The 25,679-nt window shown below is 38.6% G+C and overlaps 1 protein-coding gene across 1 annotated transcript; it reads right to left on the bottom strand.

The window, feature by feature from the left end:
- Positions 1 to 1,679: 1,679 nt before the first annotated feature.
- Positions 1,680 to 25,370, bottom strand: LOC118240124 (uncharacterized). Its single transcript, XM_081695087.1, has 3 exons — positions 25,118 to 25,370; positions 24,928 to 25,005; positions 1,680 to 1,993 (listed from the first exon to the last, which is right to left on the bottom strand). The coding sequence occupies exons 1-3, from the start codon at positions 25,368 to 25,370 to the stop codon at positions 1,680 to 1,682; spliced, it is 645 nt and encodes a 214-aa protein (XP_081551213.1).
- Positions 25,371 to 25,679: the final 309 nt, after the last annotated feature.

Here is a 25,679-nt window from a genome sequence, read left to right as displayed (position 1 = left end):
TAATTAAACCAGAACCTCAAAGCTAAAATAGATCTCAGGCAGGCCTGAGATGTTGCTCGGGAACACTGAAGCCAAAACCACAATGGCCACTTCACTCTAATAAGCACAAAAAAATAAAAACAACAAAAGAAAGGTACCTTTCTAAAGTCAGTTCTCTAGGTACAAATGTGAATCTCTCTCCTGAGTAGGATCTGCAACACGCTACCACTCGGCATGCAAGTGCGTCACACTCACTCTGAGCCCATCAGTGACCCAGGACATTATTCAGAAACTACCTTTAGCCTACAAGGCTAATACATAGATATGCTACTTCTCTACCCTAAGTGAAAAAAAAAAAAAACTTCCCACAACATACTCATAATCATTGTTATCATTGAATCATTGTTAGACACAAATGGCAGTTATGCAAAGATTCTCAAATCACCACTGTGCTTTAGTAAATTTAATTTACCGAACTGGAAAACCATCTTGCTACCCACCACATACATCTTCACATTCCTCCCGCTCCAAAAAACTCTTAAAGGGGCAGTTACACATACATCACTATTCATCCCTGGATTACCAGATCATGTTTGCAATACATCAAACCACTACTAAACACATTTTCAGATGGGCTACATTAGTATTACTGTTGCCTTTCCATCAGCTGGAAGCAGTCTAGCCATTCTCCCTTACCTGCCTCTGTTTTAACATAAACTAGAAGCATACCAAGCACATTTCTACAATCATGGTTTTATTGGAAATATACAGAAAATAAATTTAAAAAAAGCACAAACTTATTGTGTGGTAGGACACTACATGAACCTGTACTACATCTAGCTATAAGTTGAAATTAGTCATTTTAGTCAAACCTTAATGAATTCTGCCATGTCTGTTTTAATAACATTTTAAAACTGAAATAATTTGCTGATTACATCTGATTGCGCCACACAGAGTACTGGACTCACATCGTTAACCTCTCTTAACATGTGGGAGTCCATGTCCATGTTGGTGATGATTTAAATCTGTACCCATTTCCCATGAGCTAAGAAACTTTAATCTGTCCATAAACATCTTGACTGTCTTTGACCCGGCATGTTGTGTAGGAGGAAGGTTTCTGAGTAAATCTCACAGCTCAATAGTTTAATATAGTTGAGTCCTCAGCCTGACAGAGAACTATGAGGTGTTATAAACCTTTCACAGGATAAAATACATGTAGAGTTTAAAATTGATGTTTTTTTAAATCTGTACTTTTTAGCTATAAATATAACAAATGCATTGTTGATTCTAGGACAGAGCCATCTTTACCAGTAGGAACATGAATGTGCATGATGGGTGACCAGTTACCTGATTTGTGTGATTTGGGTTGTAATTGCAAGCACCTTTATGAAAAAAACCCAGAACATTTTGTTCTGTATACTTTTATACGTTGTATACTCTTAGCAAAACTTTAGAAATGTCTACATATAGCAAGTTTTTATATTTGTCAGATTGGTACATAGTAAAGTGAACTTACCTTTCATTTGATTTTTAAATAGAATTCCAAACAAAAGCACCATTATGACAACAAGTATTATAGTTAATGCTGCCAAGGCAATAACAATCCAGTGGTTATTTTCTGAAATTATGAAAAATATTTTGAATTAATACCACACAATGTATTTATAGGCAAATGTTGCCCCATACTAAAATTATACAATTCAATTAAGTTCTATTATTCCCAATGTGTCTGCAATATTATAAAAAGTCACACCTTCAGATGCACCTTCAACTGCAGTTCCATTCCCAAAGATTATCTTTCCACATGCAGCAAAAGCACAGTAGTAAGTTCCAGTGAGGATGAGGTTCCTCTTGGGGAGCTGGTACACACAACTCTGTGTAGAATAGCCAGCCTCAGATCTCTTCTTACATTGATCACTGCTGTCTACATGTGTGTAAATGATTCCTCGATCAGATTCTCCTGAGCCATGTTTGAACCAGTAGACACTGTAGTTGCCTATACAGCTTGAAGTATCAGCTTGTACTGAACAATGCAGCATGGTATATTCTCCCCTCTTGATAACCATTTTAATCAGAGCACTGTGGACATTCTTTTCAGCTTTAAAATGAATTAGGCAAAACAGAAAAGAGCAATCAAAAAACTAAAAGTGGTGTAAAACATAAAATATAATATAAAATATAAATGTAAACAATGTTGGCCATGGTGTAATGTTGGAGTGAATTATGTATGCTGACACAGCACAACTCTATACCTTCAAACATCAAAAGGGCCCCAGATACAAACTCTATAATACTTGTGCTTATTTTTCCACACAAATATGTTCCTACATCATCTTCTTTAATTTAATTAATGCTGAGATCAAAAACACCATCCATATTGATACTGAAGCGGCCACTGTTAAATGCGGGCTCAAATCTGTACTTTTTATTGTCCCCAAATGATCTCACAATATTCTCTGGCAGCTTTCCAAAATTCTGCTTGTACCAGGCTAAATCATTATTTGTGTTTTCTTCAGCCATGTTGAGGTCACACTTTATGGTAATATTGTCTTCGTGCTTTACTGTTTTCATTTGAAGCTCGGGGATGTCAGATGTTTTTACTATATATAAAAAAAAATGTTAAGTTGAAGTGTTTAAAGGTTAAGAAATGTGTAATGACCTTATTCAGCTTAGTAGCATGAAACATAAATATATTCAAGCAGAATGACACTCACCAGTTACAAAAAGACAAAAGGTGATAAATAACACATCCATTGTTCCTGCTGAAGACAATAGTGAGGTTTAAAAGATTGATCTCTTGTCAGTTCAGTAATAGGCCATATATGATTGGACAGTTTAAAGTAGGGGGATGGATTTGATTGTTTCAGTAGTTTTGAGGAAATACAATGTTTACTTAGAACTAATTCACAAGCCATTTTAGATAAACAAAAAAAATAATAATAATATTGCAGCATTTTTAAACCTTATCTCTTCTCTATATATCAAATTTGATACCTTTGTATGTGCTTATAAAAGAATATAAAACCCTTTGACACACTTAATGTTAAGCCTTCACAATATTTTAAACACCAGAATGAATAATAAAACTACATAAAATGGCCACCATTATCACTTAGCCAAGCCAAGAAGAGGCAAACATGAAAAATAAGGCAACAGGGATTCAAATTGCACAGGTACAGCAAACTGAAAGAATCCATAGATTATTTGCCACAGTGAAAGTTTTTAGAATAACAAACTTTAATTTAGGTTTATACATACAATACTAACATGAAGAGCTCAAAGCATGTTTATTTTCACACCTGACTTAATTAAATATAATATACAAGAACAATTTATCAGGACTGCTACCATCTCTCAAACTGTACTGTAAATGGGAATTAAGTGTGTGTGTGTGTGTGTGTGTGTGTGTGTGTGTGTGTGTGTGTGTCTGTGTGTGTGTGTGTGTGTGTGTGTGTGTGTGTGTGTGTGTCTCTGCGTATCTGGTGTGATGATTGCCTCTAGAAGGCCTGCCAGCTGACTCTATCCAACCATGGGGCCCAGAGTCACCATTGAGCATGTCAATGTTTCTGGACCTATGCATTAAGTGGCAGTCATGTCACAATTTCCTCCTGGCTTATTTCTTGCTTAATGACCATAGACTATGATTTTGGGATTGCCCTAAAAGTAACTCACTACACACTTGAGTCTGGCTTCACTTCTCTACACATTACAATTGGTGACCACAGGACCACTGCTGGCTAGATAGTTTTGGGAAGCATACCTTTCTCAACACCGCACTGACAGTCATGGTACTGGTATGAATGTGTAACCCTAGTAATTTGGAGAAAGCAAGGAGGTGATTTTTTCCCCACAGTTTCCCTGGCATATTTAAACTGTGCAATATAACAAGGTTACTTGAACAATGATGTCTGTTCTAGAATGGCTAAACACATTTTAAAACCCTTACAAACATTTTTTTTTCTGCAAACCCAGTTGCAGGCTCATTTTATTTTGCAGTTATAGGAAGAGTAGACAGAAGGCCCTGTCTGAATATGTAGTCCATACAGGTTACACAAAGACCTAACATAAATGACAATCTAAACCAAGCAAACATTAGAAAGGGATATTTAAACACACTGGCAAATGAAGAGCAGGTAGTAGACATTAACTCAAGGGGGATTAGAATTCCAGTCAGGTCTCCAGGTTTCAGTGGCTGGAGTGGCACATGCCAGGAGCCAACAGAATAGCACCCTCTTAGGTGGCTGCAATGGAACTTCAGAATTTTGCCCTCACATTCTTGGAGCCTGGGCAGTATGTCATAATGAAACTGAAACAAGAAAATAATAATGCTCACTGGGCCTAGGCGGGGTTTAGTCTTTTAGTAGTATATACTGTGGTGTGTGATGAATAGGAAAGGGATGCTCAGCTCCATGGAGCCAGTGTCCACAATCTTCAAGAGCATTTTTCATAGCCAAGAATTCCCATTTTACATTTACTGTATTTAGTTAATGCTTTTATCCAAAGCGACTTACTATTATGACTGAATACAACTTGAGCAACTGAGCAATAAGGCCCTTGTTGAGGGGCCCAGTTTCTTTCAGATGTACTAAGTATCCTTGAATAGGCACACAGATGCAACTTGTCTGAGGTGCCCTGACAATGGGAAAACACAGTCCCTGCTCTGGTTTAGAAGGAATTCACATTGCCTACTAAAAGGAGTGTGGGGTCAAGGTGTTGGATATGGGAGTGAACATGAAGCATTCCTAGAGGTCCTGGAATGTCTGGTTGGCAGAATAAGAGAACAAAATCTCTGGTAGTTGAATAAATGGTTGGCCACTTTATCACAACTGTCTCCTGGATAAAGGGAGGATGGAAAATCTGTTGGACCTTGAGGACTGTGATTTGAATATCTCTGTCCTAGGTAATCCACACAGAGGTGAAGTCCCTCATCCTTCTTCACAATAAAGGAGAGTGGTGCAGCAGCAGAGGAGGGAGATCCCTGAGATAGCACCCCCCTGACATTTGTCTATGGCTAAAATTTCAGAACATGGCCTTGCTAGTACCTAGGCAGAATTTGTACCAGGAAATTTGTTTTGGGACTTTTGGGGCTAGGGTGGGGTCTTAAATTATGTGAAATACTCAGTGAGCTCCCCTCAGTCCCAGGGTTTTGTTCAGCTAGTCAGGGACATCAAAGAACAATAGTGCTATGCAGGAAATGGGTGCTTAGAAAATAATGTGCTTATGATGCTTGTGTCTCCACCATAAAAGCATAGATCATGAGAGTGAGGGGCATTCCTCCCCTGGACTGAGTTTGTTGTGGACCATTTCCATAGGTACAGCTTTAGCAGTGGTGCTGTTCAAAGCAGCTTGTTCATTTAGCAAAGATAGCGGGGCAGCCGATGTTCAGGCACAAAATATGTAGTCAGCGTGGATGGCTAATTGAATGGACTGAGACAGAGACAGCTTATCTTGACTGACAAGTTTTAAATGTAGTTCTGTACCAAGAATGCAGCAAAAGTTTGATTTCAAAGCAAGCTCACTTCATCCATTTTTAGTGGCTAAAAAATAAAACGTAACTGCATAATTCACCAGAGAATAGCACTGCTGATTAAAACTTAAAAGTTGCTCACCTGGTTGCTTGCCAGACATGGGGTGATCACAAATGTCATGGACCTGGCTCAGCTGGGCAGCAGTGATAAAGTCATGGTGATTTCATCTGCATCCTAAATTTAGCACTGGAGGTATGCAGTGAAATGCATGTGACACAGCTGCTAAATGCAAGTACTGCTAGGGAATGTTCTTAGGATTGCATATGAGCTGTTTTGTCAGCCACTGGGTTGGAGACTGGAGAAACCTGCTTAAAGGCAGTGGTTAGGGTTAGGTTAGGGTTACGATTAGGGTTATGTGGCCATGATGTCATGCAACTGCTGAATGTGACTGCTCAGGAAAGCACCCTGGTTAACTAGGCTGTTCTCAGCTCTTAGACTCCCACTGAATGCCCCCTTCTATTGTTTTCCATAACAAAATTGCAAAGGTTTATCTGTGACTGATAGCTTGGCAGTGAGAGATTATTTTGTATTCACCAGACAGAGTTAACAAAAGTACAATACACTCAGTCCATAAGGGAGATGCAATATCAAAAAACCATATTACAACCAAAACAAAGCAGCAAAACAGATGAGATCGAAAATGTAATAAAAAAGCAAAGGCTGGAGTAATAGCAGCCTAGAAATACACAGATAAAACTTCAGTTCTCATGACAAAAACACTCAGAAATGCATTTTGCAGAGATTGGCAAGATCTCACAAAGGACACAGAGGTGCAAAGGTGTATATGAACACCTGGAAACAAGGGACAGATGAAAGACACGAACACATGGGAGACTAGAATTCCATTGAGGATTCTCTCCTTTGGCCATAGACGAAGTGGGTGGAGCCGGTGTGACAGTCAGAAACACTTATCATTTGAATTTGAACATAAAGTATGTAATTATTTAATGGATTATTTATGGATATGTTGCAATTTTTTTCATAATTCAGATAGGTTGAATCCATTAGAATATACATTGTTAATGGCTAAACACATTCAGAGGGGTGACTTAAGACAGTATGTATATGTGATAGCATGTACAGCAGTTAGAAACAATAAATTGCTGCCATTATATGTACACATACATGTATAATAACATACAGCACAACTACTTTGTAGCTGTATGGTAGACCATCCTTTATAACACTTTCGTACTGTTACTTCCTGTTACTGTAAGTTACTGTTTATTGTCCTGTTGTCTTGCTTAGAAGCAGTCTGTCTCTGCCACTTTGCATAATATGCTTTTGTGATTTTAAGTTTAGGTATGAAGCTCCTTATTGCGTTTGGTCTTGCTGCTGTTAGAGTTCTGTCAGTGATTCCAACATATATGTATTTTCTGTTCTAATCTGTAACATGTGGTGGCCCGAGTGCTGCAGGGTGAGGGGCAGGACGCACAGACTCTCTTGGACATGGACGAACATTTAATTGAAACATAAAGTTGATGGCACTCACATGTGTTACAAACAATGCACGCAACACAGTTACCACTGAACAAACACAATTACATTTAACAACGGCAAGAAAAAATGTTAACGTTCACACATTACAGAAACAATAACTGCCAACACTGCACACAATGACGAGTTTAAGTACACAAAGACTAACACAACACAGGTGTGTGCAGGTGTGGCTATGACCATGACCCTCCTACTGCACGTGGCTAGCCAAACCTTTGCGGGAGGTGAGCGTTCCATGACATAATCTTTCAAAAAAAACCTGTTAGTTTATCATGAAATTTTTGATAATCAATGTAGCTTTGTGTGACATGTTTTGTAAAAAGAAAAAGTGTATAAAAGGTTGATAAGAGCCAACCCCAGTAATATTTGTTTTGAGTTTTGCACCAGTGATACAGGCAAAAGTCTCCTGAGCTCTGGTTATGGACAATCGCATGCCAAAAGTTAATTAGTAATGCTTAATCAATTGAGTAAAAACTGTATTGCTTTACTGTGTTGTATAAATGATTATTGCATCCTCTAAGCACTACATCTGGACTCCACCTCTGGGCACCATGTGAAGGTCTCTAGTTCTGGCTTCTTACTCTCTCCCTGTTATGGCTTGTGGTCCTTCTTTCTTTCTCTCTCTCTCTCTCTCTCTCTCTCTCTCTCTCTCTCTCTCTCTCTCTTTTAAAATGACAATGGATTACAGACCTTTTAGCATTTAATTTGGTGTGGTGCATATTTGAAGGCTTTGTGAGAGGAATGACCATCACTGACCTCCTGACAATTGTCCTCCACACCCGTTCACATGTCAAGACTAATTCACATGTGTGCAGCGCTCTATAAAAGAATGAGGTGTTGAGCACTTAGATACTGCAATATGAGCAGCATGTTTGTGATCAACAAATATAAGGGATTAATTATTTTATTTTGGTAGATTTGTATGATTAATTTCTGTTTGGTAGATCTGTATGGGTAACCTAGAAATTCTTAAATTCACATTTTTAAAACATGTACAATGCAATGAACCCTGTCATGAGAGTACTTTGAACCTCTTTGATGTAGAAAAGACGTTAGTGGTCACAACATTGGTTTTTGCATTGCTCTGTGAGTTTGCTCTCTTAAACTAAAGAATGGATGTCAATGTGGCACCTTTATAAAGACACTAAATGAAGCTGAGATAGAGGTGGGTAGAAAGTCATACTAACCTTCTGCATTTAAAACAAAATAACTGGCCATCTTGACATGGTGTTAGGAAACCTGTAATGTAATGTAGAAATTGTACTAAAATACAGGAATATAGACCTTACCGATACAATCATTCATTTATTTTTTTTTACACTGAGATGTTCACTTGTTTGAAACTTGAAACTCTACAGCAGAATAATCTGGTCAGATGTCCAGCCTGTACTGCACTGTACAGCTATTGTCTTTATTAAACAAATGATGAAACATGGACATCTACACAATCCAGTTTGTTCCTAGGATGTTGTTTTTTAATCTAGAAACTGATAGCTTTTGTGTTTCTTTTGCCTTTAGAGATAATGTATCTCATGAGATTAAAAGAAAATTAGATTAATTGCAAAACATTGTGCAAAAATAGATAGATAGAGTGGTCACTTTATTAGTTGCATGTATTCTATAGCTGTACCTATGTGACATTTTATACAGCAGCAATACACAAGCAATGAAAAATAAGTCTTATATTATTTCAGCAAATAAGGAAAACATTTGTAAAAGCAAAAAAAACAAAAAAACAAAACAAAACAAGAAAGTCCACTGAAAAGACAATAGCTCCAGGACTGGCTACTTAGGCTGTAGCAGAATAAATGTGAAGTGCTAGAGGATGGCAACTGTGGGATAGCAACTTTTCTATAACTTTTCTATAAATTAAATACTTTTTTTATGAAATATATTGTTTGCAGAGCTTGGAGATGATTTGAATTTATTTTGCCCTCTTGTTCTCAACAGCACCAGGTAACGAATCAGCAACAAGGAAGTTAATCCTGTCTTTCCAGTTGTATAAAATGCTGCATACTGTCTAAAATATATTGCAAAAATGTTTAAACATTTTCTATTAGTTTTCAAAATCAACTAGGGCTTCACATTTTTTTCCTTCAGGCAGTACCTCAGAGGTGAACATTATCCAGATAGATGGGCTGAAGTTTGTTAAGATTGGTGAAGATATTCATGTGACTTGCTCATTTTTATCTAATCTCGCTTCAGCGACTGCATGGTTCAAGCACACTCCAGGAGAAAAGCCTCTTCTCATTGCCTCTGCATACCATGCTGAACCAGTTTTGTATCACATATATTTTAACAAGAATGGATGGCATAATTCTATAAGAAAAGTATCCATCTTTACTCCGAGTATATCCAGGGCAGAACCATCTGACTCTGCAACATACTACTGTGCTGTTTCATATTATTCATATATTGGATTGGAGAACTGCAAAGTTTTAGTGCTCAAAGGTAGGTTCAGAAATGTATCATATGTATTTATATTGCAATCATAATAATAACTTGTCATGGACTTGACATTGCAATAATAATCTGGCAATAATAACATGATGTAATTATAGAGGGCATAAAAATGAGATATAGTACTTGGTACATAATAAAAATAACAGACTTTCCCTCTGTAGATGCACCAGTCAGTCTCTATACTGTTTACCAGCATCCTATGTTAAATTCTGTCATACAACTTTGAAGTGCACAGTACTCACAAAGAGGTGTGCAGAAGAGCACAGTGTCTACTGGTTCAGACATGGCTCAGGAGAATCTCATGCAGGAATAATTTACACTCATGGAGACAGGAGTGATCAGTGTAAGAACAGGAAGGCAGGGAAACGGGAGGCACTCTGGTCCATGAGCATCACAGTACCCCCCTCTTAATGAGTGACTCACAAAGTGCAGAACAAACCAAAGTAGAGGATCCAGAGAAGAAACCAGGAGCAGGAATAAAACCCAGACAAGACAAAGCAACAGGCCACTCAGAAATGAGCTGAACACGGGGCACGATGAGGGGTAGAGGATACAGGGGCAGAAGCAAAGACTGAGGAGATTATACAGAAGAGATTATACAGAGGAGATTTATAAGTACAACTGATACAGGCACAGGAACAAAATACACAACAACCATGGGTACAGGTACTGGAACGGGTAAGGGAACACTAATGCAACAAGGCAGGGTAACGGGTTTTACCATATTCACACAAACAGGTATAGACACTTGGAAAGGAACAAGGACAACAGCAGGAAAAGGAGCAGGCAAAACAGGAGCTGGGGTAACTGAAACAGCAGACATTGGGGCTGGTAAGTAAGTATTTGATGTCAATGCTGGGTCAGTCCCAGAAAAGCCAAGGAACACAGACACAGGACATGCTGGATGCCCGTTGCATGCAGTCACAGAAATGCTGTGGTGAGTGGACACCAAAGGAGTACAGGACATGAGCATTCACAAGCATGCCCAACGAGGCCTGAGCCTTAAGGCCGGGGTCCAAAGACTTGCCGGGGAATTCCTTGCTGGGGTCAGGAGGTGGTTTTGGGAGATCCGGAGGTTGGGCCACAGTGTTCAGTGATGGGACCAGGGGCGTGGCCATGACATTCAATGGTGGGTCCGGGAGGTCCAGAGGTGCAGCTACAGGAGCAGACCTGGTACAGGAAACAAGAACAGCCTGAGACGCACATCTGGCAACAGGAAATGGCTGGGTGTTGTCTCTACGCCAGGACCTGGCTAGGCAGTGGTTTCCACTATGCCAGGAACAGGAACCGGATCAGGACGGGAAGTGCCTCTCACACTGGGAACAGGAAGTGGATCAGGGTGGGCAGTAACTCTCACACCAGGAACAGGAACTGGACTTCTGCAGTAAGCACATTTCATAGTCCTTATAGGTCCTGCCCTAGAAGCTGCGAATCCCTGACGCTTGCTTTGTGATCTGTAAGGTATGAGCACTTACCGGGAGTCTCGACTACCTTCGTGTCTGATGTTTGCTTATCCTTTGCGGACTCCTTGGATTTGCTTCGAGAACCCCTTGTCCCCACAGTGCCAGCGGAGTTAATCTGCCCGGTGCGATCTTGCTGAGAGAACTTTTCTTCACAGCAAGGTGACCACTGACCGGAGAGGTGCGCACTCACTGTGTTCTTAGTAGGTTGGTCATTCTGTAATGTGTGGGAGGTGATGAGCGAACACACTTGTGAAGTGCTGGCGCATTGGATGTGATAAGGAACGGAACTAACTGAGGATGCCAAAAGGAATGGGACTGATTGAATAGAATAAATAAATAATAAGTTTGATAACGGAAACAGACTAACAATACAGAACAGAACAAAGAACAGACAGCTAACATGTTGAGCGCAAGAACTAGGCAGAAAGGACAAAAACACTTAGGAACGATTAACGGAGAAAAACGATGAGGAATGAAACTAGGACTAGCGGGGAGTACACAGAACTGGGCAATGTAAGAAAAACAAACAATAACCAAGACAAATGACACAGGTAATCAGAACTGAAAAGGAAAACCAGACAACACTAGCGTATATAAAAAGGGGAAGAAAAACCTAAACAGAAGCGATGGGAGAACATCTGACAAAGAAAGAGAGCAGAATCAGACAAGCGAATACTAACAGGGAAAGCAGCACAGACGAAAATACAGAGAAAGTACAACAGACTAGCGAACAGAAAAAAAGGAAACAGGGAAGGCAATATAGAATATAGCTAAAACAGGAATTCAGATAGTTGCATTTTGTTGGAACTGTTAAATTACTACCAGAAGTATTCAGTGAAGACCTGCTGGACAAAACATAGCATTTAAATGTTAACTTTGCTACAAAAGATATTTTATATCATTAGTTTTATTGCTATTAGTGTATTGTGACATAAGGACATTTAATTAACATGAAGCTTTGTACTGTGTTAAAATGTATTTGTAATAAAATTAAGATGATTGTTTATAATGCATAGCAAGGTGTCATTGAAGAGGTCTTAGTTGTACATAAGTCAAAAGTTGAGATGAAAGTTGAGTGCTATAGGTATTAACAGGTTTAAACAGTTTCCCTTTCTGTCAAGGGTCTTTCTGGCTGTTAACGTTTATCTGTGATGTGGTCAGAATCCACAATAGCCTATGTACTGCACCATATCTACACCATCTAGATTGTGGTTATTGTTTTCATGCAAACATAGAACAGAGTTCACAGGAAAGTGCATTTATCAGTAAACTATTCTGAGCATTCAGAAATCTATGATGGGCTGAAAACAGGATTCATAACAGATGTGAATGAAAAAAAAGTCAAAATGTATTTTAGGGCATTGGAAGTGGAAATAATCATGATTGTATGTGCAAATTATGAACAAGTGAGTATGGGTATGGGGTATTTCACAAAGCTTGTTTAGCAAACTTTAAACTTAACCTTGAACTCCAAGTTGACTTATTTCAGCATGTCATATACAGAGTTTTTGGTTTCTGCCCAACTGAAGATCAGTCAATACTTAGATGGTTGATCCTAACAAAAGTGCACCTTAGTTAACTATAAAAAAGTTGTCCTCAATGGCACACCAATAAGAGGATTCACCATGGCCTTTAAAGATAAAAAAAAAGAATAGAGCATATGCAGACTATGAGCATACAGTATCAGTCAAATGTTTGGACACACCTGACACAATAAATGTTTTAATAGTAATAGAGGCATTTTAATCTAATGGATTACACTTACATTTGTTTCTAATATAATTATAATTTGGGAAAAGTGTTAGCCTATATATGAATTCATTTTCAAAACATACACACTAACACAACATTTTAGATACACCCCCAGCAAATAGTTGTCTTTCAGAACTTTAGTTCCTCACCCTACAAGTTCTCTGTATATGTGAGAATGTTTTCAAGACTGATGGGAAAGCATCATAGGTGTCTGCTTCATGAAGCTCATAAGAGACCACCAAGAGTGGGCAAGAAACTTATTGAGGATGGACAGAGAATATACACAGTAAGTGTCTGTGCATAATGAGTGAGTCTCAAAGACTGAGTGGAATCCAACTGCAACATTTAATAATAGGTGCAAAACAAATGGATATTTCAAAAAAGATATACACAGGGTCAAAACCAGGCACGGCACAGATCAAAAACCAGCAGAGGTACAAAAAAGGGCTAGGCAGAGGGCAGAGATCAAAACACAGAGAAGGCAAGAGAATATGCAACAGGAATGTAATGTATACTTGTGGAGGCAATAGTTCACAATGAGCACTTGGTTTAGTGTTTAGTAAGTTTAAATAGACTGACCGATGGCATTAAGTAAAAACAGGTGAGACAGTAACCATGGAGACCATACTAGTATGCCAGAGAGGTGGAGCTTTGGTGGCCATAGGGGGGGATTGCTGACTCTGTGTGTGTGTGTGTGTGTGTGTGAGAGAAAAAAAGGGAAGTGGTGTAGGAAAGGGTGCAAAGATAAATGTATCAACATGTTATTGACAGATAAAGAACATTAGGTATTAAATGATTAATTATTTAATTAATTAATGATTAACAGAGACAGTATTTAACTCCAAGGCACTATAAAGGCTACACAAATTTATTGACATAGGAGGATAATATTATTTCTCCTGATCCAGGTAAGATTGGTGGAGCAGCTCCTATCAGGATGGGGTCATATTTGTGAGCTCTGTTGAGTGACCCCTTTAATATTACTATCAAGAATCCATTGGGGCTGAGAATCTGTTAATACAGTAGTTCTGGTTACTGCAATTACAGGTGGTCCGTAACTAGTCTCTTCTAGTTTCCTAGGAAGCAGACATTTAATTACAACTCTGTCACCAGGTTTGAATTTTTGTGTAGGCTGTACTGCTGGAATAGCAAAAGAAAAGGCAAGATTAGGTTGAAGCAGGTCAGTTTTTCAATCAGAATTGCAGTGTATTCTGACCCGATTATGTCTCCTGTATGCACTGTGCCAGGCTGGCCCATGACCCATGCGGTGGGGAAGATCCTTCCAATTAAAATTTCAAAAGGAGACAATTTAGTGGGTTACCACAGGAAGTATATCAACCTACTTTTTTCCTGTCTTTTGCATTGCTTTGCTTAGCCTGTCCTTTAAGGCTAAGCACCAGCAACAGTGTATGAAAATGTAATACACATAAATACAGTGAAAACGTAGTTTCTATCTTGTAATCCATCTTGCAGGAAGTGGTAGCTCAATGGTTGCTGGTTCAAGTTCCACCATTGTTGAGCCCTTGAGCAAGGCCCTTAGGCCTCAATTGCTCAAGTCATAATTGTATGATGCTTTGGATAAATGTCATGTAAATGGGATTATAGTTAGAAAACTTTTTTTTTTTTTTTACAAACTCAAGGAATACAACTTCAAAAATTGTTCTGCCTCGCCTTCTGTCTTCAGAACATAAACATTACCTGTGTGACGTAGCGGGTGGACAACTCAAGAAATTGAACTGTAGACGATGCTAATTGACAAAAAGGAGTGTTGTCTTTGCCTGCAATAATTCACTGTACTTTGCGACCCCCATGCACAAATAGCCCAAATAGCTCAAAAAAAGATAAAGTCTGTCAACTTAAAAAGGGCACATCAGAAAGGGTCCTATACAATACTAGTAATACAAGTATAGTAGTATGGCACCTCCCATCTGTTTGAGTTGCTATTGATTGTATCAGGAAGGAAAATGTAGATCTGAAGCAAAGAACTGTAGAGCTGAAGCAAAGAGCTGTAAAATCACTGCATTTTTGCATTTAGTGTCACACATAGGATGGCTTCTATTCATTTTGAAAATTAATCAATGATTACAATATGGCCACATGCTGGAATATGTGCTCTCTACTGCACAGTGGCCCTGAGAGTCCTTGCACATGCTTGGTGCAGCAATGGAACTCAGTCAGTCAGTGAGTGAAACTGCCTTTTCTAGGTTGTGCAGATAAACTGTCCATCAAAAAGACTACAAGTATAGTAGTAGGGTGCCTCCAATCTGTTTGAGTTGCTCTTATTTGTATCATGGAGGAAAATGTAGCTCTGAAGCAAATAACTGTAGAGCTGAAGCAAAGAGCTGTAAAATCAGTGCAGTATGAGACAATGCAGGATTTGCATGAACCTCGTCTGTTGTATTTTTCCCCTATATAGTCAATATAGTAAATATTTTAGAACCTTTTGTAATGAAAAGAGAAGAGTTCTCTCTGACACTGCATGAAGACATGGGATGACTAATTGCTAACATCTGTAGGGCTCAAGAGAGGTGGCCAGGAGGCACCTGAGGGCTCCTTGCCCCTTGGAATACATGGTCCCAGAGTATGGCACAGACCACCCTTTACTGGGGATGATAGTTTGCCAGGTTGATGCATGGGATGTCACCTTTGGGATGGTTAGAACATCCATATATGCAATGCAAAGTGATACTAGCAGGTGTGTTCCATGGATCTTTGGGCCCCATGAAAATGTATTTAATCAGAAACATCTGAGACACTTGGGTTTCTGGTTTGGCAGGTAGTGCCATATGAGTGCCCCTCACATTGAGATCCAGCAACAAATTAATTCCCAGCCAGGCCAGTCACAGCCATTATCCTGTTATCATGTTGATTATTATCATGTTGCTTGGCAACAGTCCATTCCCAACCCAGTTGCAGAACTATCTGTTTTGGCAGAGCCACATAAATTATTAAACAAATCAGGTGTGAATTCATGCTATTACACTGAATTTCATTTTTAACTTGAACTGAATCCCAGCTGTGCAGATAATCAGTATAACAGTGCCCCCTCTCATAATATTGCTTAAATGTTGTCATCGAGCCCATTATCACATCATTTCAACACGGTGGCACCTTATATGCAACTTGATTCTGTACCCAGTGGGTATTCAAGTATGATGTTCTGTATGCAAAGGAAAATTCTAAAATAATATTCATTTATATATTGAAAATGTCAAAGTCATGGATTTATATAATAATTGTGGTATTTACAGTACATTTAATAATGTATATGTAACATCTGTGCAGACAGATATGATTGGGCATGTGCAAAAATGAAAGATTTATTTAAAAAAGAGACAGGAACAATATAATAAACACCAATGTCACCTTGAAATTCTGTAACTATACTAAAATGCAATACACCTTTGAAGGCTTTACTACTTCTTTCATAAGGTTTGGAAACTGATTTTGTGTTAAGATTACTGTGCTTTGCACACTGCAAGATGAGTATTACATTTGTAGTTGAGCACAGCTCTATTTCACAACTACCATCTTTTCATCCTTTTAGGATGAAGTAAATATACAGTTTTTTAAAAAAAATCACACTATTATCTTTCAATTTGGTTAATTAATTTTCAATTCTGTCATTTCAGCTTTATGGGTTTAAAAAGACATTAATAGTCTTAATGTGGTACTATTCCTTTGGTCAGGGAATTTAACCCATTCATATTAGTGGGTGGGGCCTAATTCAGTCTTCTGTTATGGCAACCAATCAGCTGTCATCACAGAGTTTTAAAGCTGTTGTGGTAGGCGTTTCATCTAGAGAATCATGCATTCTTTAGTTATACCTACAAAGCTTTACTCCTGTTCTTCAAAATCTGTAAGTGAATCATTTTTATTCTGGTCCAATAAGATGTGTTAAAGTTTCATTAATCTAAATATGTGAATAGTGTAACTGAATTTATTTTATTTTATTTTATTTTACCCCAGGGGATACATTACTTGAGGAATTTGCTGATGATTCGATTTTATATAATTTCCTTCTTTTTAACAACTTTAGGTAGTGTATAATCTTTAGTGTATCACTAAATAAGTTTATTTTGTTTACATTCGTTTACAGTACATTGCATCAACTATATTTGCTGTACTAATCCATAAACCTTTCCAATTTTTTTTATATCAATGGAGTTTCACTTTTCACTTTTTTTTCAGGCAATACCTCTAAGGAGGTAAATATTCAGTAGATAGGGTGAAGTTTGTTAGGTTTGGTGAAAATATTCATCTGACTTGTTCATTTTCATCCAGTCTTGCTTCAACAACTGCATGGTTCAAACACACTCCAGGAGAAAAGCCTCTTCTGATTGCCTCTGCATACCACTCTGAACCAGTTTTGTACTACAAACATTTTAACAAGACTGGACACCATAATGCTATAAGAAATGGAACCAACTTTACTCTGAGTATCTCCAATGCAAAACCATCTGATTCTGCAACATACTACTGTGCTGTTTCATATTATTCACATATTGGATTGGAGGACTGCACAGTTTTAGTGCTCAAAGGTAGGTGCTGGTCTGTTAAAATACTAAATGCACTTCATAATTTGCCATGAAATAATTTACTGTACAAATCAGACTGTCTCCCTCAATAAACACAAAATAACTTTCTCTATAGATACACCTGCCATTCACTATGATGTTCTCCAACATCCTGTTTTAAATCCTGTCATGACAGGCAGTAATGCACCTTTGAAGTGCACAGTACTCACAAAGAGGTGTGCAGGAGAGCACAGTGTCTACTGTTTCAGACATGGCTCAGGAGAATCTCATCCAGGAATCATTTACACTCATGGAGACAGGAGTGGTCAGTGTAAGAATTGCTCTGAGGCTGGCTTTTATACACAGAGGTGTATGTACATGCTTCCCAAGAAGAACCTCAGTCTCTCTGATGCTGGAACTTACTACTGTGCTGTGGCTGAATGTGGAGAGATAATCTTTGGCAATGGAACTAAATTGAACTTTGCAGGTAAAAACTAAATGAAACGATTTGAATAAATAATAATTAAACAACAACAACAACAACAACAACAACAACAACAACAATAATAATAATAATAATAATTAGAATTTCTTCTGTGTGTAACAAAAACAAACTCAGCATAAGAGGAATAACGTATATCTTTTTTTAAATGCTAACAAAACATTTCTAGATTTCAAATTAAATATTAGTCTGACAGGCAGCCATTTATTGCCATTTGTGTTGGATTAAAACAATAAAAGTTGTTTTGCTATGACTTTTCATAAACAGTGAATGTTCAGTGCATGTTTTATTTATTTTATTCTGAATCACATTTATTGTTTTGATTTAACTACAAGTTTTCTTATTTGGTTATTGCAGACAAAGGTACTATGGACCCAACTATTTTTATTTTAGCAGCATCAAACATCATATGCCTGCTTGTGGTTTTATTATTATGCAGAAGATTACACACTAGTCATCATAAAGGTGCATTTTATTTTTGAGACGTAATTGTTCATTTCTCATTGTGGGTGAATGTACCTTCCATATTTCACATTGGTTTAATTGATCTACTTATCATTTGTTTAAAATTCTTCTGAAGGTCAAAGAGTTCAAGTAAACCAGGTGATTATTTTGTTTTATAATAACTTTAGTACATTAGGTTACATGTGCTAAAATGTTACATATGTTTAAAATGCTCAAGCAATCTCTCATTGTGCTACATGTTGGGTTGTGATTACTTTCAGACTGAGGACCCAGGCACCTTGAACTATGCAGCTCTGAGCTTTGCTCATTCTCACTCTCCCCAAAGAACCAAAGCAAAGTTCAACAGTGATCAGTCTGTATATGCACAGGTAAAGGCACATCAGTAGAAAATCAAGTAAGGATTTCCTTACAATATTCTTTTAAGAAATTAATGTATGGTGGTATAATTTATGTAAATGATTGGATTTCAGTTATTGTAAAGTTCCTATTGCTGAAATAATAACAATAATACTTAAAACCAATTATTATTATGTTTCTTGTTAGTAGTACTAGCAATGTGGGAAGTCTGTCTAATTTTTTAGCTCCAAAACAGCTATACATGTGGTACAGCACCTAGCTTTTAATCAGTCATTTGTAATTCTTATGTGTTTATGCAGTTTGTTTTGTACAGTACTGTTTTAAAATAAATACTTATCATTTTAGGATTTCTGTCCTCTAGCACACTTTATCCAGCTTTTATCCAGGACAGTAGCCCAGTGGTTAAGGTACTTAAGCTGTAATTGGAAAGTTGCTGGTTCAAGCTCCTCTACTTCCAGTGTTGGGCCCCTGAGCAAGGCCCTTAACCATCAATTGCTCAAATTGTACTCAGTCATAATTGTAAGTCATTTTGGATAAAAGCATCAGCTAAATGCTGTAAATGATTAAACCTTTTTTAATCAATATAAATGATCAGTAATTTGTTTGATCTGCTGATCACTTGCATTTTTTTTTTAATTTTAATTTATTTATTTTTTTTTATCTGTGAATATGAAGCTTTACAACACGTCAGTGTTCCAATTACAGGTAAATGTATTAGTAGTAATAGTAAGGCTTGGGCATAAGAAGGCTTGAGGTTTAGAATGTTTCCATCCTTTTTTGGGGAGTGGGTGGAGGGGGTTTGATGTGGACAGAACCCTCAGATCCATGTCTGTGTTATCTAGAAAGTAGTTAAAGATAAATATACACTTAAACATGGAACAAAGTTCAAAGGAAAAGAGGTTTTCACAAAACATTTTCAACATACACTTAATTCTAGCATACTGTTTCTAATATATGTGCTGAAGGAATGTATTAAGGATGCAAATAAGGTCTTCGGATGAAAGATCTCCATGCTTGAGACTTGAGCAGCCCTGTTTTATCCCAGTCATCACTTAGTTCTGCCCACAGGACCACTCAGTTATGGCCAAGGAACTTTGCTGAGACCATGCTCAACACAGTATTGATTCAAGCATGGTAATAGGTGTTGAGCTGGTGCAAGGATTTTTTTACACAAATCAATTTTTCAGTTTGGTTAAGAGTGGTCTGCAACAGTGCCAACCAGACAACAGGACTATTATTTTTAGAAACTGATGTAGCAGTTTTTATACTTTTAATAGATTGTCAAATACAATGGATAAAATTAATTGGGGCAACAATTTGATTAAAAGGGAAATGTATTAATTTTAATACATTTATTAATGATTAATAATCCAGTCTCAACTCATGAAAGTCGCCAATTCGGTAAATGATTATTGCTCATCTACTAAACATTTGAATATCACTTCTCAACTCACAGAAGTAATAATCAAGGGATATTTATTGAATAAGCATAAATAGGAAAAACCTGCACAACAATCATTGACTAGAATTCTATTAATGATCAGGAGTATTAAATTCACTAGAATAACCATCCTAACAGGCAACTAAACAGAATGTAACACTTAATTCATGGTGGATGGGGTAGGCAATTAGGCTAATAAAAAACAAGCTTCTGGGAATGACCAACTGGGTAATGTACTTATCAACCAAACAAATCTAAAGCAAATGTATTAATCAAATAAAATTCATGATCTAAGCATAAAAGGAAGATAAGGGGAACAAGGGCCAGCCTTTATGACACAGTGTAAGGGAAACTGGGCTAATAGTGGTGTTAATGAGGCTGAATCACAGACGAGAGGAAAGAGTTAACTAACCTAATTTAATTAGTAAATAATAAAGTTACTGTTGATACCAACTGGTAACGTAGAAGGGAAATCTTATGACACGCCAGCGTCTGAACCATCTGTCAAAGCGTGTGTTTCAACAAAGCCGTCTGGATAGAGAAAATCATAAATCGGTAACCCCTTTCCTTGGAGTTGTCTGATGGCTCTGAGGGAGAAGTTCAGTCTCCATCACATCGCCAGAGTGGCTCATGCAGACAGAGTCCATTTCCTTGAAATCATCTCAATGGCAGTGCATGATTTATGAAGACTGATGACAATGACTGGAACAGGATTCTTGGACAGGGGGAATTGGGTCTTCATAGCTTGCTCGAAGTAGAGCCATATAGGCCTTTGTGGGCAGACATTTATGAAGCAGGGTTGTTGGTTCATTACTGGCAGTGTATTGGAACTCCAGACTTAAGCAGATAAGTTTGCTCAATATAAGATGTGATGGGCAAATTACACAACAACAATAAGAAATTAGTAAGATAATAACAAAAATAAACAAAAAAATGCAAATATAAAATAAGGTAAAACAAACTAAGATAACCTGGATTTGAATCTTGCTAACCACTTAGCAAGAGGTTATTCACTTATTTTAGGAAATAATTTCTGCTGAAGTTCTCTGGTGTTTTTTTTTTTTTCAGTAGTTCTTTGCAACTTGCAACAGACTGAAGAGGGGGTTGAGTTTGACAGGTATATCTTTGGGGAGGGAGATACATGCCTAGTTCAAGCAAATTTAATAGCCTTTGTCATGGTTGGCCCCTCCTATCTTTCTTATTGTCTTGGTTTCCCTGTCTAGTGTAATTATTCTGCCTACATTAGGCCTACATTAATGAGTTTCTAAGGGAGATTTTGGGAAGATCTGTTGTCGCAAATATTGACAACATTCTGATCTACTCCCCCTCACGGAAACAACATGTAAAGCAACGTACGTGCCGTGCTACAGATCCTATTAGAGAACCACCTATATTGTAAGGCGGAGAAGTGCTAGTTCCATCGCAAGGAGATCAACTTCCTAGGGTACGTCATTCAACAAGGGTGTGTGGGTATTCAACCAGGCAAGGTGGAGGCAGGGAAGGTGTGGCCAAGGCCATTTACACGCAAGACACTACAATGCTTTCTGGGCTTTGTCAACTTTTACAGGAGGTTCATTAGATCCTTCAGTTCACTGGCAGGGCCTCTCACAGATCAGCTCTGGGGACCTGTGAGAAAGATCAAATGGACTCAGGAGGTCGACAAGGCCTTTGAGGAGCTCAAGATTGCCTTCGCAACTGCTCCCTTCTTGCAACAACCAGACCCTGAGAGACCTTCAATGCTAGAGGTAGACGCCTCTGACATAGGAGTGGGCACGGTGCTTTCGCAACACACGGGAGAAAGAGGTGGCCTGCGGCCCATCACTTAAATTCTCTCAAAAGCTGAGCTCAGCAGAAAGGAACTGCGGGGTTGGGGACCGTGAGCTCCTGGCGATTAGGCTAGCTTTCATGAAGTGTAGACATTGGCCGATCTACTGTTCTGCCAGGTTTTCAGGCAATTCGGCCTGCCTGAGGACATCGTTTCAGACTGAGGCCCCCAATTCACATTACAGATTTGGAAGGAATTGCTGGGCAAGCTTAACATTGCGGTTAGATTGACGTCTGGCTACCATCCTCAGGCCAATGGGCAGGTGGAACAGGTCAACTAGGAGCTGGGTAAGTTCTTGTGCCTCTATTGTAACCACCACCCAGAAACATGGAGTATGTGCCTCCCATGGGCGGAATACGCGCATAACTCCTTGCGACACACAGAAACTGGCCTCACCCCGTTTGAGTGTGTTCTAGGCAACCAGCTGCCTCTTTAGCCCTGGAACGTCCCTACATTGGACCAACCAGAAGTGGAGAGATGTTGCCAGGAGAGCGAACGGACCTGGGAGGAGACGCACCAGAACCTATGTAGGGCGATCGCTGTCTACAAGAGGAAGGCCGACAAAAAAAAGAGGGGAAACCCCCAAGTATGAGATTGGGCAGAAGGTATGGGTCTCTAGCAGGGACGGCCGAGCAGGCACCACAGGCAAGCGTGAGGCGAGATATAAGGGCCCCTACTCCATTACTGTCCCGGGTTAATGAGGTGACCTACCAGGTAGGCCTGTCAGGGCTACTCGGGCTTCCAGGCCCTTCTGCGTTTCCTCACTGAAGCTCGTGAGGGACGGCCATCTCACGGAGGAAGGGGATTCCCCAAAAATTCCTCCCCCGTCTCTGGTGACGGAGGAGGGACCGGTGTACAGGGTACGTTCTCTGCTGGACTCCCGTGGGAGGTCCGGGGCCTCCAGTATCTGGTGGACTGGGAGTGATTCAGTCCTGAGGAGTGCTGTTGGATCCCAGCCTCTCAGATTTAGGACCCCGACCTCATTGCCTCATTTCATAGGTGGCGCCCACTGAGGCCTGCCCCGAGTTGGCCCCATGGGCCGGGGCCGGTCAGGGCCTTTGGAGGGGGGTTCTGTCAGGGTATACCAGTACCCAAAACGGGGGGACACACCCTCGCAGGACCAGGACCATGTCACGCACTTTCCTCGCTCACAATCACCTGTCTTCTGACAGGAGACACCTGCACCTCATTGACCTGCACGTGTATTTATACACCCACTGGTTCCGAAGGAAGGGGCTGCACATTAGTAGCCGAACCACGAGAGCCTACTGGAGAGAAGCTACTTCGCTCCTACCTACCCACTAGACTCGGTGAAGTGACGTGGAAAGTATGAACAATAAAGAACTTGTTAATGGAACTTCGCCTCTTGCTTCCTCTCTGCTGCCCTTGTCACATGAACAAGGCTTGAGCATGCTCTTTCAAGTAATACTCCTGATTTTGTCCACTTACTCTATATTGTCAATAAAGAAAGAATCATCATAAATGCAGCTGGTCTTGGTTTGCTACCAGATGTATTAAATGAGGCATTGGATGGTCTTTACATGAATTACTCTAGAAAACCACAAGTACTTTGTTCCTGGACCAGTGCACATGCAACACATTCACACCAATTACAAGCTTATCAAGCAGGTAGCCAATAGTGTTGCATGCAGGGTACGTATATTATACCTTCAGTTCTGTGTTTACACAGTTTTTATCAATCATTCATTTTATCAATCATTTTTCTCTTTGAGCTCAGACGTTTCCCCCAGCATCATTGTGCATGCACAGTTTACACACCACATTATGCATGCTCAGGCCTTATGTATCCTATTTGGCATTCACAGGCAGCTGACTTTTCTGTTTTCTGTCGTTTCACAAGGGAAGATACTACACATCACCTTGTCAATATGCATCCAGAAATACTAACTATGTATGAAATCATTCTCTTATTCTCTATTTCAGAAACTACTATGTGTATGAGCCATTTTGTGGTGGGGTTCAAAATCTCAAAAATGGTAAGTTAGGCAATGTATAGAGTTCACTTTCAAATATCCAAAAATTGTAGTGATGTGTGTGCTACATTTTATAATGGTTATGATGTGATGTGAAGGTATTTCATCAAAGATGGCTGTTTTGTATAGGAATAAGTGGTCAAGAGCTAGGCAATGTAAACTGAGGTGACAAACAATTCCTTAAGATATAACTAATATAAAGGGTGACATTTTGTCAGTTTATGTATGCTGTATTTCTAGCTGGATAGGAAATGTGCTTTGCTTGCTAATCGTTATGTCTATGTGATGTAAGTTGCTGGGAGTAAGTGAATGAATAAACCTTTCAGAACATAGCTAATGATTCTAATAAAATTAAAATGTTTGAAAAATTCTTACTGTCTGGTATATATAACCTTGAGATCCCCTTTAATGGCAAGAAAACTCTTTAAAATCCTGATATTCTTAATATCCCATTACCTTTAAAATGATCAGAACTTATATTAAAATCCACTTTGAAAAATGTCATATAACAGAGAATACCAAACCTAAAAATAAATAAATAAAAATGTAAAACACACTCACAAACATTTTTACCTGATTCAGCTGAGAAGTGTGAGCAGCGCCTTATGAAAAGAAAACAATTTATATGTTTCTAATGAGCAAGTTTACTATGCCAGTAATTTTTTTTTTACGAAAGACCTTTTGAAAAATATACAATTTGAAGTTTGTCTTACTTTGTAGCCAGTGCTTGCATAACAGTCTTCCAAGTATAACAATCACAGGCACTCAAATTATGTTTGATGTTGCCAAAGCAAGTATCATTGAATCCCAAGATGTACAATTCTCTGGTAGAGTAGTAAAAAATCGAAATTTAAAAATTCCAAAATACTTAACAATATAAAAAGGGGAATTTATAAAGCAATATAGACTAAATTTCAAAAGTAAACACACTTTGATGAGATGGACTCAGTAATAAATTAATTTATTTACCTTTGATTCTCCACTGGGAGCTCATACACACAACTCTCTGTAGGAGATCTGGCTTTAGAGCTATTCTTACACTGATCACTGTTGTCTCCATGAGTGTGAATAATTCCTGAAAGAGATTCTCCTGAGTCATGTCTGAACCTCTAGACACTGTGTCCTCCTGCATAGTTCTCAGTGAGGACTGTACACTGCAGAGTCACAGAGTTTCCTGGATGGACAGGCTGCTGCAGAACAGACAGGCTATGGGACTGTGAAGCTAAAACAATGCCATAATTTCATGTGAAAGCAGTGATACAAAAATATTATTTTAAGCCAAAAAATATATTAAATGAAAGTATGTAAATATAGCTAACATAAACAGAAATGACCTTTTACAATCGATTTTGTTGCTTTCCCAAATTTCACTATGTTGGATTGAGCATTTCCACAGTAATAAGTAGCAGAGTCAGAGACCTCTAACTCTGTTATCACCAAATGATTTCTATCCTCTCCGATCACCAAGATAAAACGAGCATTTTTCTTGAATCCATCATAGAATGTGGCCTTCGTGTCATATTTGTAGATAGTTGCAATGAGTTCAGGCTTCTGACTAAATGCATGCTTGTACCATGAGAAATGCATATCAATATCACTTTGATAAAGGCAAGTAACTGTGATATTGTCCCCTTCATTAACATACAGCAGAGTGCTGTCTTGATTAAGGACTTTTTGGGTTCTGCCATGATCTGGAAAGAAGTATAAAACAAATTAGGTAACTATGGTGTGTCATACGTATTCAAAAATAATTAAAATACATATATTTACTTACTAATTTGGAAAATTGACTTCACACAAACAAAATGTTATTTGAATTTGTATTCAGCGTTGTCAAAAACTGTCAGACTTTCCATAAGACTGCAATGAAAACATTTTTCAGTTGTGTGTGTGTGT

Source organism: Electrophorus electricus, chromosome 13 (genome assembly GCF_041902795.1).
Source record: "Electrophorus electricus isolate QZ-2024a chromosome 13, ASM4190279v1, whole genome shotgun sequence".
NCBI classification, from domain to species: Eukaryota; Metazoa; Chordata; class Actinopteri; order Gymnotiformes; family Gymnotidae; genus Electrophorus; species Electrophorus electricus.
The sequence above is the reverse complement of the archived record's forward strand: the minus strand, read 5'-3'. Positions and strand labels throughout refer to the sequence as shown.

Coding starts and splice junctions, on each gene's coding strand:
- LOC118240124 (XM_081695087.1), bottom strand. CDS start 25,370: ATGCATTTCTCATGGTACAAGCATGCATTTAGTCAGAAGCCTGAACTC. Junction 25,006..25,117: donor AACAAAATCGATTGTAAAAG/GTCATTTCTGTT, acceptor GCATTGTTTTAG/CTTCACAGTCCCATAGCCTG. Junction 1,994..24,927: donor GACTCTGCAGTGTACAGTCC/TCACTGAGAACT, acceptor CAGTACAAGCTG/ATACTTCAAGCTGTATAGGC.